The 17,390-nt window shown below is 41.7% G+C and overlaps 1 protein-coding gene across 5 annotated transcripts in view; it reads right to left on the reverse strand.

The window, feature by feature from the left end:
• Positions 1–658: 658 nt before the first annotated feature.
• The window catches only part of PAK2 (p21 (RAC1) activated kinase 2), a 102,546-nt gene continuing 85,814 nt past the window's right edge, over positions 659–17,390 (reverse strand). For all 5 annotated transcript variants that reach the window (XM_048864077.2, XM_075132296.1, XM_048864074.2 and 2 more), the window contains 5 exons: positions 16,622–16,739; positions 12,744–12,843; positions 7,508–7,704; positions 5,835–5,972; positions 659–5,252 (listed from right to left, as the gene is read on the reverse strand). In XM_048864077.2, the coding sequence (XP_048720034.1) occupies positions 5,166–5,252; positions 5,835–5,972; positions 7,508–7,704; positions 12,744–12,843; positions 16,622–16,739 (640 nt within the window). In that variant the 3' untranslated portion in view covers positions 659–5,165. The remainder of the gene's footprint in view (positions 5,253–5,834; positions 5,973–7,507; positions 7,705–12,743; positions 12,844–16,621; positions 16,740–17,390) is intronic.

Raw genomic sequence — 17,390 nt, forward strand, 5'->3', positions numbered from 1 at the left:
TTCCATACTTCTTGTACTCTATTCTGTGTATCACTTAAATGTGGCACTTGAGGAAATTTTTAATAAAACAATATTCCAGTCTCGTTAGGAATAATTTTACTGGAACTTCATACTGCTAGCAGCTCGATCAATGACTACTGGCTTGTCAATTCCAAATCCCATCACTAACAAAATACTACTTTACAGTGCTCTCTTGGAAGGTGCTGTGCAGACAGTCTGGTCAGTTCTTTACTATTGGTGCTGCTTTAGCAACAGCCTCCCGGAAAGACCTTGTTAGTTATCTGCTCCATTAAGAGATGGGAAGACAATCCAGATCTGCTCTCCTGGTTTCAAACAGTCAGGAATGGTTATTGGAGGCAGGACTGACTTGCAAATGGAGCTCAGTAGCAAGAAAAGCCTGCAGTTATCATCTGGTGTTGCTGTTATCATTGCTTAGGAAGATTTTGAAGACAAAGGATAACTAAGCTGAGATGCAGCTCAAAATAAAAATCATACTGAAACGGAAGTGTGCATGAACAATTTACATTTGTCGCTTAAATTCAAAGTTACACAAACAGAGAACATTCCCCTAAACCCTTTAAAATATCTAACCATTTTTACACTACTTTTACACTACTCTGATCTTAAAAAGATAAAACACTCAGAAAGGGGAAAAACAAACATTTTAAAAAGTTTATTTCTAGCCCTGAAAGAACAAAGTTAATAAACAAAGTAATCAAATACAGTAGTTAATATCGCAGAAACAATTAAATAACAGAATGAGATTAAATTAAACAAAAGAAAACATTAAAATCTGCGTACAGTAATAAAAAATAAAGCTTGAACCTACATCCATTTCCATCTGGCAAAGCGAAGGAGAGAGAGAAAGCAGACCAGAGAGGTTTTTCAATTCCAGCTATAAAGACCTTTAACAGTATCCTTGATTTTCCACCCTTTTCTGACAGCAGAGTTCAATTACTCTGATGTGCTGTGAAGCACATCTCTTGCAACTACTCAGCACAGATCTACTTGTATAGTGAATATTCAGATGGGAATGTGTGACCTCATGTGTGAGCAAGCATGTCTACTTGGTGAGAAGTCAGGTTTATTCCAAGTTCTGTGCTAAAAAAATCCTAGAAGACAAACATTGCCTGTTCACTTCCTTTCAAAACAGTACGCTGCCAATCTCTACTCCCGACTAACTATTGTGTTGTGCCACTGTTGCATTTATTCATATGCATATTTGTGATTGTGCCTGTCATCTGCGGTTACCTAGAGATCTGGGAATTCTGCCATGTTCCGAAGCGGTATTTTGCTTTCGGCATCCACTCAAACTCTGACTATTCTCTCTTCACCTGCACTTGTTATTCATCTGGGCTGGGGAGAACAAATGAGCTAGTCTCAGTTCTAACCTGGTCCTTCATGGGAAAAATGGACACTTGGAAGACATATGTAACATGTTCAGTTAGAAGACTGATGGCCAACCTACTGACATGCAAACTGCACAATGGTTACACAATGAAGCACAGAGCAGCAACTTCCCTATGACTTTTTTTGCCAGCTTACTGACTCTACTTAACTATTTTCCCTCACTTTGCTGCAGAAATTAAAATGTTCCCAATATTTCTGCTCTTTCCTTGACCTCTCTCCTTTGTCCTGATTACCTTCTGGCAACAGGAGCAAAAGAAACCTTATTGTAGAATCATATACATACAAGGGGCACTCTTGTGCGCTTTTTAACTGTAGTTCACAGTACTCTAGGCCACATGAGAAGCAATAGGATGCATTTTGGTAACTCCTGGTTGAGGTTTATTTTTTATTTTTTTAAAAGAATTAAAAGTTTAGAAGTCAGCCCTTAAAGAGATACAGATACTGATCTAGACAGATTTGCTATTGCAAGATCAGAAGGAAGTTTTCTTTATCAATAAGACTGAATTAATAAGTTAAAATTACTTCATGATTTTAAGTTTACCTGCTAATTTCAGAAAAAAATTATATTTATATGGTAGACTAAGTTTTGCTACCTGGGCGTGGGGGGTTGGGGGGTAGCACGCAGCAGAGGCGCAAGGAAAGCCAAGTTATACTGCTGCACTAGGAGTTTGATTTTCACAAAGTCCATTGCCAGCAATGGACAAACAGGGAGCCACTGATGAGAAAAGAAAAGATAATCCAGTACTCCTTGCTTCTCCCTATGGACAGGAAAATCTTTCACTTTGAGTCACATGTATTGAAACCAGGCCACTGCCATTCTACTGTTTATGGCTTTCAGTACATAAAAAGTTTGTAAGAGGGGAAGCAGATCTAGAGTATTCAGCCCATGACATGACACTTCCTTGGAATGAAGCATTCTAGTGCTTTATGGCTAGTGGGCTGCGTATTCTTTTGATTTATTCTTCTCGTTAAAGTAATTCAGCTTGGTAGCTGTTACACTAGTGCAGGGGTGGGCAAACTACAGCCCATGAGCCGTTTTAAGCTGGTCCTTGAGCTCCTGTTGGGGAGTAGGGTCTCGGGCTTACCCTGCTCCAGCGCTACAGCTGAGGCACAGGGCATGGGGCTGCTCTACACAGCTCCTGGAAGCAGCCGAATGGCCCCACTCCATCGCTCCAGCCGGGGCGCAGAGTCGGGGGCCACACTACACAGCTCCCAGAAGCAGCGGCATGGCCCTCCTCCGGCTCCTACATGCTTCGCAGAGGTGGTGCCAGCAGACGGGGCAGCATGCAAAGCTGTCTGGCTGTGCCTCCACATAGGAGCCGGAGAAGGGACATACCACTGCTTCCAGGAGCCGCTTGAGGTAAGTGCCGTTCGCAGCCTGCACCCCATAGCCTCTCCCCACGACCCAACCCCTCGATCCCAGCCCGGATCCCTCTCCTGCCCACCAAATCCCTCGATCCCAGTGTGGAGCACCCTCCTACACCCCAAACTCCTCATCCCCAGCACCACCCCAGAGCCTGCACCCCCCGAGCCGGAGCCCTCACCTCCCCCCTGCACCCCACTCTCCCACCCTAGCCCGGAGCCCCCTCTCGCATGCTGAACTCCTCATTTCTGACCCCACGCTGAAGCTCGCACCCCCAACCAGAGTCCTCACCCCCTCCTGCACCCCAATCCCAATTTTGTGAGCATTCATGGCCCACTGTACAATTTCTATTCCCAGATGTGGCCCTCGGCCCAAAAAGTTTTCCCACCCCTGCACTAGTGTTTACAAGAAGTCAGACTGAAGTGTGGTGTTTCTATTTCCTCCATGAATAAGGTATCTTGTTGGCACACAGCAATTTGCTAGTGCAATTTGTTGAAGGATAAGTTCTGAGAGAATGAAATCCATGATATATAGGCTCAGGAAGTGAAAGATAATTTGTTCAGGTGCTCTAGGCAGAGCTATATCTCAGTTACCAAAACCCAGAACAGCCATTTCTATCCGCATATAAATATTGAAATTATTCGTACACAGAAGAAAATAGCCTTCCCACAGTAAAAAGAACATGTGTCAAACTCTGGTTTACGCAATTTGTCAGACACCAAATGGAATCATCTCACCCCAGGACCCGGACTCTCTCTGCTTGACATGCACTGCCAGTTGGGAATGCAACACAACTGCTTAGCACCAAATTAGTGGCTATTCTTTCATGTGCATCGTCTGGCACATTACAGTTACAAATTGATCCTTATGAAAATAATCTATAGGTATAAATGCAGCAATTTCAGTGGCTGAAATCAGGGACCAAGGATACTTCTATGGTTTCTACTGTTACTTCAGTTGGCACCATCTCAAGAACTCAACAACTCAAGTTACTCACTAGCTCTTATAGGAAAGCACTTTTTTCTTGCACTAAATGTTGTCTTCTGCCATCCTAGCAAGTAAAAGGTCTTTAGGGAGAAGGGGTCATCCTGACATGACGACTCTCTCCAGTCATGCATCAGCCACTCCAGTAAGCCCCTTTCATGTCTGGTGAAACTACTTTCCCGCCTCAGACTGTCTCTCCATAGAACAGCACTTTGGTGTTCCCAGGTGTTCATAAGCTCCTGTTTGAATTATAAAAAAAGAGTCTTGGATCTTCATTTTCCTCAGCTCTGATGAATTATTTGTTCTTTTGATTTCATTAGTAGAAATGGAGCACATATAAAAATGGAAAAAATAGCTCTAATACTTAAATCTTGACAACTCCAAGGTTGTTGCATTATTTGCTTTTGGGAATAAAATTACAACATATACAAAAATTCATTTGATACAAAGGAGGGAAATGTAAAAAAAGTCAAAGGCACCAGCATAAATCCCATAGCCCAAGTAAGAGCATAGATACAACACTTGGTTTTAAGACCAACCGCTACACCACACAAGACATCCCTTCTGCCTTGGCCAACAAGTCTAGGGAAGTTTGGGAGAGGGGAGGGGAGGGGAGTGGGAGAGAGGAGTGGAGAATGGAACCAAACAATGGGGGGGGGGCGCGTTTCTTTCCTCAAACATCTGCTCCCTTTTCCTCATATGTGTAGGCTGACCTCCCAAAACCTGACCCACCACAATTTGCTACACTGAGATGTGTCTCTCTTGGATTAGAAGTCCCTGGAGCAGCCACAGATCAGAAAGACAGCTGAACTCTTCTCTTCCCCCTCTCCCTATACTCTACTTACAAGCAGATTTCATTTAAAGTTAATTTTTTAAGTATCTGAGTCGTTAATTCTACAGTACAGTCACAGCTAAATTGTATGGTAAGGGGGTAGGGGTAAAATGTACCTTCACATTTCTGTCACACCTGCTGTTAATCTAGTCATACGGGAGATGGCCAATGCAACTTGAAAGAGGACAGGAAAAGGGGAGGAGAAGGAAAGATCAGCAGATAAAATTAATGCCTCTCTCCAAAAGCTTGAACCTGTCATTCAAGTATTGAAAGTACCCAAGAGGGCACAATGAATGGGAACTGTTACAGCGAAGTCATCAAAAAACTTAAAACCCCAGGCATGGGAAGCAAGATTCCTGGCCTGTCTGCAAAAGAGGTGAAAGACCAGTGATTCAGTCCACAATTCCTTTTAGACCCTAAAAAGGGTTTACTTAAAAGTCACCATATTTCATTTCGAGTGTCTTCTGGGTGAGCGTTTTTCCCTTTTGCAGACTTTTTTCAACCCCTCCTAACGAGTAACAATTTTCATATATTATAAAGATTTAAAAAAAAAAAATGAAGGCCATGGCAACAATGTTAGCGGTTACTCTTCATTGCTTCTTTGGCTGCCAGGATCAATGGCGTCAAGCTAGACAGAGGTTTGGCCAGTTTCAGGAAAGGATGCTGCCAGGAACAGAGAAACACAGTAAGTTAGTAAGAGTCAAATTTCAAAAACAAACTATTGTATTTACATAGCACTTTCTATCCAAGTTAAGAAAGCACTTCACAAAGGTGCCAATATGCAGCACCTCAAGGAGATATGCCCAATGAATGATCCCATAGAAGAACAGATTTGTTGACAGCTATTCCTCCACATAGCAATATCCAATATCCCTGGCTAGTCCCTGCCGTCCTCTTTCCAGCAACCTTCCCCATGCAGAGATATTCCTTTTTTTGATATTTTCCCTCTACCCTTTTCTGTGTTTGCTGTGCTGGCTACAGCAGCCTCTCTGTTTAACTAAGCTGTGGTGTCACTGAAGAATCACCGCTGGCAAAAAGCGGCCAATAGTGATTTCAGTAGAAGAATCATCTACATTTGTGTTCCAAATTTTGATTCCTGTGTTTCCCTCCCACTATTCCCCATTAAATGATTCTTCAGTAGGAAAAGGAAGACAAAGACAAGCGTCTGTCAGCACTAGCTGACTACAGTTTTAGTGACCTCTGAATTTCAAGCTTTTGGGAAGACCCCAACATACATATACTTACCTGTAACAGTTCTTTGGCTGATCCTCTTTTCTCTACATCCATCTCTAAACAACGATTTAGAAAATCCCGGAATATTGGGGACAGTTTCTCTGGATTCTGCAGCTCTGGTGTGCCATTAGTTGCTATTAAATACAAAGCCTGCAAACCGAGAGAGAGAGAAAAAGGTCGTTACACCAAAGTCGTCAGTTAAAATTCTAAAAAATGTGATTTGCAATGTATTAGTATTTCAAGTTAGAAGAAGCATTTATTGAATGGAAAAAGGAAAGGAGATTGACAGAGCAGACACTGACTAGCATATGACAATTAAGTTTCCTCGCTGAATCTTCAATTTGGATGCCTGATGCAGGTACTGAAATGTCATTTTTCTTTTTTCCTGTTATGATCATTATACTAATCATGTAAAACAACCAGGAAGTAAACTTAGACTTTATCACATATATTCTCAAAAGTCTCCCCCTTAAGATGATAAAACAGGAATATGCATGATGGACCTAGGCAGGGTACCTCATTTGAGTATGTATAGTATGCCTTTGTATACTTTGCAACCACTATTCACCACTAATCTAGCTCCTACAAATGAATACATGGGCAGGTTTCGTGCTACAAAACAATGTCAATGAGCAACTATGGAATAAGAGCAGCCCATAAGACAGACTCCCACCACAAGGATGCTGAGATAAAGAGCGTTGCTCTATGTGAAACTGTGGACAGACTAACACTACACATACCTGATTTGGTTAAATATTTGGGCACAACTTCTGAACTCATCTCTCCATTAAGGGCTGGGAATATTAGAGGCAATGCAGTAGGCCTGGTCTACACTTAAGTTAGGTCGGCATAGCTCATTCTCGGGGTGCTGTAGCTATGCTGACCTAACTCTCCCGTGTAGGCACAGCTAGGTTGACAGACAAATGCTTCAGTCAACCTAGCTGCTGTTGCTCAGGGAGGTGGAGTTCCTACAGCGATGGTAAACCCGTATCCACAGCGCCATAGCAGCCTATCTGTGCCCCTGTAGCACCCATAGTGTAGACATGGCCTGAGTCTTGAGGGGTAGAAGGAATACAACCTGCTTCTCCTCACATTGGTAGATGCTTGTAAGAGTGGCATTGCACAGCTTTAGCAACTGTCGCTTGCTTTTGTTAGTAACAAGATGACTATAGATACTTAAGAATTTACGGTGATGGACACTATAATAAACATATCCTTATATAAGGAGAAAGAGCACGCTTTGTACTTTGTTCTTTGTAATTTAATTGGATTTACTTTTCTGAGCCTACAGAAGTTTATTGCTGGCAAAAGACTGTCAGTACTCAGATATGAATTCTACTATTTAACTAAAAACAGGTACTGTCAAGATGCCTCAACCATGTTCTGGAGAGACCATCTCTCAGGGTGAAAGGGTAATATCCTCCATGTCTATTAGATCATCCTCCTTTATACTGAGAGCTACCTGCACTAATTACCCTTGATTTTTTCATGTAGATTCCTGTCTATTAGGGACTGCCTTGACTGTACTAAACAGCCATCAGCTGATAACCATTTAAACACTTCTAACCTGGTTTGGATTCAAACCTGTAATCTGTAAATTAAAGGTCCCAAATCTCTTCACATTTCTGAGCCACTGTTTTATATTCATGATTGATGCAGCACTCCTAAAGGATGAAATATCTTACCCTCAGAGGGTTTTCATTGAGGTATGGGGGCTCTCCTTCCACCATTTCAATAGCCATGATACCCAGAGACCAGATATCCACTTTAGGGCCATAGGCTTTCCGTGTGACCACCTCAGGAGCCATCCAATAGGGAGTCCCAACCATGGTGCTGCGCTTGCTCTGCTCTGGGGTGATCTGAGCACAAAAACCAAAGTCGGCTGCATGATAATAAAGGAATTAGTTAATGACAGTTAATTCAGTCCATCCTAGTCTGCTGTGAATCCCATCTCAAAGCCCCAATTATCGAACTACACATTTTTCTATTACTATAGAAACATCTTTTGCATCTGTATATTTGCAATCTCAAAGTTTTCCTATATTTTTCATGTCACAGCAGAAAGTCCAACCAGCAAGCTGATACAAACACTGAAGAATATAGCCTACAACAAATAAAATCCTACTTAAAGAATTAAGTTCTTTTTTATAAAGGTAACTCGTGGTCTCCTATAAAAGAGTGATGTTTTGTCTAAGCCCTCTTCAAGCCACCCAGAATTCCAACAAAAAGGGACCAACAACATATGTGAAAACGTTTTTGTGCACTGGTATAGACTTTATACTATGTTGTGTAATGTAATGGTCCTGAACCCGAAAGGATGACACCATCAGACTGGGCTCCAGTCCCAGTACAAAAATAGGGTTACCATATGTCCAGGTTTTCCTGGACAGAGCCTTTTTTTGAGCCTCCTTTTTCTGCCCAGGCAGGATTTTCAAGTAACAGCCATGTCCAGGTTTTTGCAGAGCAGACAAGCTGCAGCTCAGAAAGAGCCCTAATTGGTCCCTCCCCTGCATCCTCAGCTGATTGGTCCATTCCCCTACAAGTCATAGCTGCCTGACCCCACCCACCCAGGTCTCATCTCTCCTTCCTTGTGAAAGGATCTCACAGGCAGGCGCTGACTGCTGGCTGTCGCTGTGTCCTGGGCTTGTGCCAGCTGCCCTGCCACCATGACAGTTTCCCCACCTCCAGTGGGCATCCCCTCCATCACCTCCCATCATTCCTCTTTTTGGGAATCTGAAATATGGTAACCCTATACAAAAATAATTTCGGTATTTATTTTTGTATTTACCAACTTCAGTATTTTAATCACAGGTTTAGCTACTGAATCATTGCACTATGGTTAACAAAGGTCTGGAAGTGAGGCTTTAGATATATGAAGCTACTATAAAGTATATTCCACAGAAAAAGCTTAGAGGAACAAAGCCATCACCTAGATAAGGAAACAACTGAAGAGCAAGCTAGACTCATTCTATATAGATTCATTCAAGGTCTCCATCTGCTGGCTGGAAAAGTGCATTTTCTTATTAGCAGCTCAGATCTTAGACACAGCAAAATAAAGACTTTGCAATGGGGAACAGGTTTTTTTTTTTTTTTTTTTTTAAATTTTTGGATTTTTGTTTTTAAATCAGACTATTATTGGTAAAAAGTTATGGTTCAAAATTAAAACACTTGGGGTTTGGAGCATTTTTAAAATGAAACATTTTAAGCTTAGATTTACCAAGGGCCACATTCTCAAAAGACAGGTTTCAGAGTAGCAGCCATGTTAGTCTGTATCTGCAAAAAGAACAGGAGTACTTGTGGCACCTTAGAGACTAACAAATTTATTTGAGCATAAGCTTTCGTGGGCTACAGCCCACTTCATCGGATGCATAGAATGGAAAATATAGTAAGAAGATGTGTGTGTGTATATTTAACATATGAAAACGTGTGTGTGTGTGTGTATATACACACACACACACACACACACACACATATATACACACACACAGAGAACATGAAAAGGTAGAGTAAGAGGCTAATTAATTAAGATGAGCTATTATCAGCAGGAGAAAAAAACTTTTTGTAGTGATAATCAAGATAGCCCATTTAGACAGTTGACAAGAAGGTGTGAGGATACTTAGCATGGTGAAATAGATTGAATATGTGTAATGACCCAGCCACTCCCAGTCTCTATTCAAACCCAAGTTAATGGTATCTAGTTTGCATATTAATTCAAGCTCAGCAGTTTCTCGTTGGAGTCTGTTTTGGAAGCTTTTCTGTTGCAAAATTGCCACCTTTAAGTTTGTTACTGATTGGCCAGAGAGGTTGAAGTGTTCTCCTTCTGGTTTTTGAATGTTATGATTTCTGATGTCAGATTTGTGTCCATTTATTCTTTTGCGTAGAATCACAGAATATTAGGGTTGGAAGGGACCTCAGGAGGTCATCTAGTCTAACCCCCTGCTCAAAGCAGGACCAATCCCCAATTTTTGCCCCAGATCCCTAAATGGCCCCCTCAAGGATGGAACTCACAACCCTCGGTTTAACAGGCCAATGCTCAAACCACTGAGCTATCCCTCCCCGAAGAGATTTTTTGCGTAGAGACTGTCCGGTTTGGCCAATGTACATGGCAGAGGGGCACTGCTGGCACATGACATATCACATCGGTAGATATGCAGGTGAACGAGCCCCTGATGGAGTGGCTAATGTGATTAGGTCAGTCTCTATGCAAACGAATAAATGGACACAAATCTGACATCAGGAATCATAACATTCAAAAACCGGTAGGAGAACACTTCAACCTCTCTGGCCACTCAGTAAAAGATTTAAGGGTGGCAATTTTGCAACAGAAAAGCTTCCAAAACAGACTCCAATGAGAAACTGCTGAGCTTGAATTAATATGCAAACTAGATACCATTAACTTGGGTTTGAATAGAGACTGGGAGTGGCTGGGTTACTCTACCTTTTCATGTTCTCTGTGTGTGTGTGTGTGTGCGCACACACACCCACCTTCTTACTATATATTCTATTCTGTGCATCTGATGAAGTGGGCTGTAGCCCACGAAAGCTTATGTTCAAATACATTTGTTAGTCTCTAAGGTGCCACAAGTATGCCTATTCTCAAAAGAGCTCAACACCAATGTGCTATGATGCTTTTTGGAAATTTTGGCCGTTATTTTAGTACCTAAATGTAAAATCTCTTGAAAATCTGGCCCTTTATTTTTACTGGAATGAATGGAATGCATCAACAATGCATTTTCAGTGTGTATTCCACCCTGCTACTTTGTCCAACCTGCAGATCTCCCACTTCTTTTCAGGCATGGAGAGCACCAATGAGGACACAATCTCAGCAAAAGCCAGGGTTTATCCTAGGATTTATATTAGTTTGAGAAATAGGATTTCAAACTTTAAAAATGCCTTTCCCTACATTTTAAATGCTAGTACCAGATAATGCTGACAAATGGGTTTCATGCCTGAAAATCTTAACTGCTGCCTGAGGGCAGTTTAGCAAGCTACTATCTATCTCCTTCCCAGTCTCCAAAGCAATAGCAGCCAGTAGCTCATCTTGCTACTCTTTCATAAAGGCTTTCCCCTCTAGGTCTATAGCATCATTCACTTACATTCGCTCAAAGGGTCACAGTCAACCTGAAATCTAGGCGACTTCAAAAATGTGACAGAAGCAGCAGCTCTCTTACAGGGCAGCCTATTAAAAACTCTGGGTGCCCCAGAAAAGCCTTCTAGCCTCCACAACACCAGCAGGGAGAAGGCAGGTGTGGGCCTCTGCAGACTATGCAAGGAAAGGTGTTTCAAGGAGACCAAGCCCATCCACTCTTCATCCACCTGGGGATCCCCATTGCATTCACACTGGCCTCCCACTGTCAGCTTCTTCAGAGAGCAAAATTGGGGAAAAAAAAAGATACCTTCACCCACCGTACCATCCTGAGCGCCGAGATGCCCTCAAGACTGCTCAGGCCCCTTCTCCTAGCATGGGAGTGCACATCAGCCACCTCCCATGGACCAGGTCAACCTGCCACCATCTTCACTACAGATACTCCCAGTGGGTTGTGAGGTGGGCAATAGCCCACGCCTCCTTCACCAAATAAAGGATTACAGATTCCATTAACCTCAACAGATTCTACAGCCACCTGCTTCAGCTAGCAAGTTTCTATAGTTACTTTCCCCTGCTCCCCCATGCCATCTCTGCTGATCCCCCTTTTTTCCCCTCTTTCAACAACCACCTCTTCTTCATACCTGTTCCTATCACCTATCTCACCTTCAACCTGTCCTTCCTTAAATCCTTCCTCTTCACACATCCTCTGCTAGAATCCTCTCTCCTCCCTCCATTCAATCTCTCCCACTTACACCTTCCACTGCCTTTCACTTGTCACCTCATTAGGAAAGTAGCCTGCAAATAATTGGTTTGTAAACAAAGCAAAAATTCCACAGCCCTATAAATCTGACAGATATACCCTTAAGAAGTGCACTTAATGTACTTGAGTAACCCCATTATGTTTCACTGTTTACCTCTCCCCACTACTGTTTACGAGCTCTCCCATGTATCATAACTGAAATTAGACTACAAGCTCTTGGAACAGGGAACAGTGGTAGATTTCCCAGGTGTTCAAATCCAGAAAGCAGCTTTCAAAGTGTCACCCCATGTCTTCTTAGGCATCTGTGTAGCGCTTAGCAAACTTTTAAGTGCTCAGTGTGTAAATCTCAATGCACCTCTCCCTAAGCACTCCTGACAACAACTGAGATTAAATTCACTAAATTTTTCAAGTTTTTTTTTCCTTTCCTCACTTGCTGTATGAAAGATGCACACAACCACCAAATGCATAATAAGTGCTGTCAAATGCACAATATAAAAAGCTGAAAACAAAAAATATTTTCCCAATCTCTAACATTATTTTTACCTTTGTAGTTAATTTTCTTTAACTACTGTTAAAAGTAAGACAAGTGCCGTGTCCAGCACAATAGGATCCTACCTGGTTTGCAGCCTTTAGGCAGTACTGAAATACAAATGTGTAATTTTCATCCTGTCAATTAAATGGACAGTGCAAAAGCATCTGGAGCAAGTTCTGACAATCTGAAAGGAGCCAATAAGGCAGCTCCGATTATTGCCAGCTTCCCTCACTGGCAATCCTTGTATCTTTATCTCACTTTACACTGCAGGTTAACTCACATTTACAAACGCATTGATGTGATAAGTTACTTAAACATCCTTCTTGTTTGATACACTCAAAGTCAGTAACTTTCAGATGCTCAGAATTACAAAACCAACTATAGTGGGCAAAATTCTTTTTGCAAAGCGGAATGAATTCCTTTGCTGATTATTAGTAAAAATTCATCTCAACTATCTGTGACAACTATGCGCTTACAAACATACTATTCATTGCAAAACGTTTAAAAAGAAGCAGCAGGTTGAAACAACTGTCTGGCACTCACTGAGTTTAACTGATCCATCCATTCCTAAAAGTACGTTGTCACTCTTAATATCTCTGTGGATTACCTGGTTGGCATGTAGGAACTCTAGTGCTTGCAAACACTGTACAGGGGAGGAGGAAAAGGAAAACATTTAGCAAAAGCAAATACAGTTTGTGTTGTGAATCAAAAAGCAAAGTTTATGGGCATATAATGCAATGTGTAAAAAGGTAGCAGGTATTACTTTAAATATCCAGCGGAGGAAGCTCTCATGATGAGAAACCAGACTATTCCCATCCAAAATTCACTGAGGTCAAAACCTGCTTCTTTAACCTCAGAGAATACGCTATTTCCTTGCCATTACAGAATTGCAAACTGAACTAAAGTGCTCACTAGCCAGGCATCATCCAAGATTCCCCAAAGTTCCAAAGCACTTTCACTTTGCTAAGTGTTACTTTTCAGAGCTTTCCAGTTGTTGGGGAATCCTGACTATTGAGATCAGTTTCCTTTGGTAGAGTTTCACTATAAGGAGGATGCTTCACTCTTAAATATATGTAGTGCTTGCTATAAGGAAGGGTGCAAAACAGTTTCCTTTATAAAAATTTTTACATGATTCTAGGCCTCTCAATTATTTACTTTTTAGGCTGAAATTTTCCATGTTGGGTTTCTGCCTAAAGGTATTATTTGAGGAAAATCCCTCCAGTTATTTGAGTTCAGCAAAGGTAAAAAAAACCCTTACATTCTTCCTCATTGTAAAAAAAATTTATATTTATTTAAAAGGCTGCAACCAAAACAGTTGGGTTTGAAACTTTCCACAAATTAACCCTTATTGAGAAGTAATACATATGCTCAGTTTAGAAAAGCGGTTTTGATTTACCAGTCATGAGTATTCAGAATTTACACGCTGGGCAGTAGAAATATTGGTTAAGTCAAATGGTGTGCACAGTTTTAAGTAAGTTTTAACCGTAAGTTTAAACTCATTCATGGGCAGCTAGTTAAATGCAGAGTATTAAGTTTCAATTTACTGGAAACTGGAGACAATTTAACTTTGAATTTGACATCTAGACAGATCATTTTAAAAACCACCATTTTCTTTAAACTTAGCTTAATATCTTACTAACTTAGTATAATCTTAATGAGACCAAGAAATGAAGCTGAGTTTGAAATCAACAGCTTAAAATTTTTTGCCTGCTTTTCTTTTTTAGATTTATTCAAAATCTAAGGAGTTAAGAATATAGCTGGGCTCTGAAGAGCTTTAGCTTTGAAATGATTTAAGGTGAGTCAAGCAAGAGCCCACTCTTGCTGATTTTACATATTCATAATCTTAAAACTTGGCTTGATCTTACTTCTCAAAATCAACAAATGTTTCCTGAATAGGCATGACTTTTACAGATTGCCTTGAACACTGTCCTATCCCTGAATAACTACTGCTTAATACATCACCTAGTGCAGAGGTGGGCAAACTACGGCCCGCAAGATAATTCTGCCCAGCCCCTGAGCTCCCAGCCAGGGAGGCTAGCCCCCCAGCCCCTTCCCTGCTGTCCCCCGTCCCCCGCAGCCTCAGCGCACTGCGCCACCAGCTCTCTGGCCCGCCACTCCTGCCAGGGAACACAGATGGCATGGCTGCAAGCTCCTGTCGCTCTGAGCAGCATGGTAAGGGGACGGAGAGTGGTGGTGTGTGTGTGTGGGGGGTGGATAGGGGTCGGAGCAGTCAGGGGACAGGGAGCAGGGGATGGTTGGATGGGGCGGAGGTTCTGGGGGCAGCAGTCAGGGGGCGTGAAGTGGGAGGGGGCGGATGGGGGGAGAGGGCCAGGCTGTTTGGGGAGGCACAGCCTTCCCTACCCGGTCCTCCATACAGTTTTGCAACCCCGATGTGGCCCTCGGGCCAAAAAGTTTGCCCACCTCTGACCTAGTGGCTAGCCCTCCAGCTCCCTCAATAGACCCTCCACTGTCCCAGTTTATTATGTTTTGAGGTTTTTTTCTTTGTTTGCTTTATTTTAGTTTAAATTGGTTTAAATCCTTAAAAACTGTCAAGGAGCCTGAATTGATATAAAACCTTAGATTAGTTTAAGCTGATGATGGTAAGCCAGAGTGCTTTAGAATTAATTTAGGTTTAAATTACTGGTCTGATTTTAATGCCATCATTAGAGATTTTAACTGTTAAAACAAGAACCGAGGCTAGGAATTCAGCCTCAGAAGTTTGCTTTGAAAGTGTTTTATGTACTGCAACTGGAAAAGAAAGCTGAGTTTTATTTTGAAATGGCCTTGCTGAAAATTCTCAGATGAAATTGGGAAAGTGCGCTTTACAGCATGGACTATTTCTTCCTAAAGATTTGTCCATCTCTGGTTGTGAACAGACCCTTTAGGTGCTGCAGCAAGATGAACAATAAATATAAAGAAACTGGAAAGGCCAAAAAATTGAAGACAAATTAACTGGGCAAAAAGATTCCTGGAAATAAAACTGCAAATTAGTTAAAACAGATGGCAAACTGGAAATAGCTAAGCAGGAGTATACTTATTTTTATTAAAACTTTATAGGCTAAAAAAAAAACATTCTTGTTCACACCTGATCTTACTGTAAGTAGTTACTTTTGCATTTAATTATATCCTCTATTTGCATATGAAGCAGCTCTGGTTTCCTCAGGAAATAATTACCTATCCACACTTTGACGTATGAGCGTGCTTCCCAGCCCATCCCTTGCAGTGCATCATCTAAGCAGATGCCCAGCTGATGCACGCTAAGGGGCTTTTAAAACCTTCCCATGCAGGGTAGATAATATAATTACCCCGACAATAAATTGGGTTTGTGCTGGACTCTTGCATTCCAACTCAGGGAAATTGTTGGGATGTGATGTCAGGTAGATTTTTAAGTCTCCAGGTTTGATAACACACATCTTAAGATCATCACAGCTACAATTTTTTGTTATTTAATTATTTTTCAGAAAATAGCTGAACAGAGAAAGCACGTCCTTCCATAATTTAATGTCTGAATGGACCACAGAACTAATTAGAGAGAGAGAACAAACATACTCAACCATCCAGTCCATTGCCATGCCAGTGTAGGGTTGTACCCTCTGGTATCCCGTTTTACCCAGTCTATTCATAAGCCTTCCCGGTGATAGCTATTCCACCCCTTCCCCTTGGAGACTACTCCACAGGGTAACAGAGCTCAGGTTTTCTACATATTCAGCCCACTTTTTCACTCTCATTACTCTTGGCTATATACACACTCAAACAACCATGGATTTCCCTATTATTGTTTACACCTGCTAAATATCTGTAAGGTTGTCTTCAAATCTTTCTTTGAAAGTGAATCACTACCGCCACCTGAAACTTTTTGCTGTGCTTCTCTGAACTCCATCCAGCCTGTCAGTATCTTTCTGGTAAAATGGTAACTAGAATGAACATAATATTCCAGGTACCAAATAGAAAGGGACACTCCTACCCCAATGCTCCATGATTTGAGGTATCTATATACCAGCCCAAAACTCCATCAGCTTTTATTGCCATGTTGCATTGCAAAATCATGTCTCATTTGCTTTCTGCTGTCACCTTTAGCCAGCTCTATCCATCACTGGTTTCCCTCCCACAGCTTTGGATTGTTTTTCCCCAGATCTTTTAAGTTGCATTTTTTTGTTACTCATTTTGTTATTTTTCTGCACTTATTTATCTCATCTTCATATTTTTTCCCTGACATCACTAGACAGTCAGTAGAATTCTCTCCAATTAAATATCCTCTTCGACATTAGTTAGAAAGCTGCTTAATTCCTCTTTCCGATTATTAGCGAAGAAGTTAAATGAAGGCTGGACATCAAATCAATTGTTGCAGTGGCTAGTGAGTAATGTAAATGTGGGAAGAAGATTGCACTCTCACCCCGTACCCACAGAAACATAACACCCACCTCTCTGCAAACAGCAGCAATCTGTGCCTCATCCATGCAAGTTTCTGTGACCACATCAGTGAGTGACCCTCCTGCGAGGTACTCCATCACAACAAACAATTCATCACCTACAAGAAAACTAAAGGCAGAAAATACAGAAATAAACTCATTTGCCAGGAGTGGAGAATCAGGACTGATAAATGACTGACAGTGTATTGCAGCAACTGTTCAAGAGAATACTTCACAACAGGGCTGATAAAATTCACCCTAGGGTATTTAAGGAAGTAGCTGAAGCAATCATGGACCCATTAGAGTTTTTCAAGGTCAGGCTTAACACAGCCCTGGCTGGGATGATTTAGTTGGGGACTGGTCCTGCTTTGAGCAGGGGGTTGGACTAGATGACCTCCTGAGGTCCCTTCTAACCCTGATATTCTAGGATTAGCAATCAAATGGATTCATGGAGGAAAGGTGAGGTCCCAGAGGGCTGGAGAAGGGAAAACACAGCACCTGTCTTTAGAAAGGTGAACAATGAGGACCTGGGGAATTATAGACCAGTCAGACTAACTTCAAAATCTGGAGGGATACTGGAATAAATAATTAAACTATCAGTTTGTAAACACCTAGAGGATATGATAAGGAATAACCAACATGGATTTGTAAAGAACAAATCATGCCAAACCAACCTAATTTCCTCCTTTGACAGGGGTACAGGCCTAGAGGATGGGGGGGAAGCAGTAGACATGATCTATCTTTTTTAGCTTTTTGGCAGTCCCACATGATATTCTCAAAA

The sequence above is a fragment of the Caretta caretta genome, chromosome 9 (assembly GCF_965140235.1).
Source record: "Caretta caretta isolate rCarCar2 chromosome 9, rCarCar1.hap1, whole genome shotgun sequence".
In the NCBI taxonomy this organism is placed as follows: domain Eukaryota; kingdom Metazoa; phylum Chordata; order Testudines; family Cheloniidae; genus Caretta; species Caretta caretta.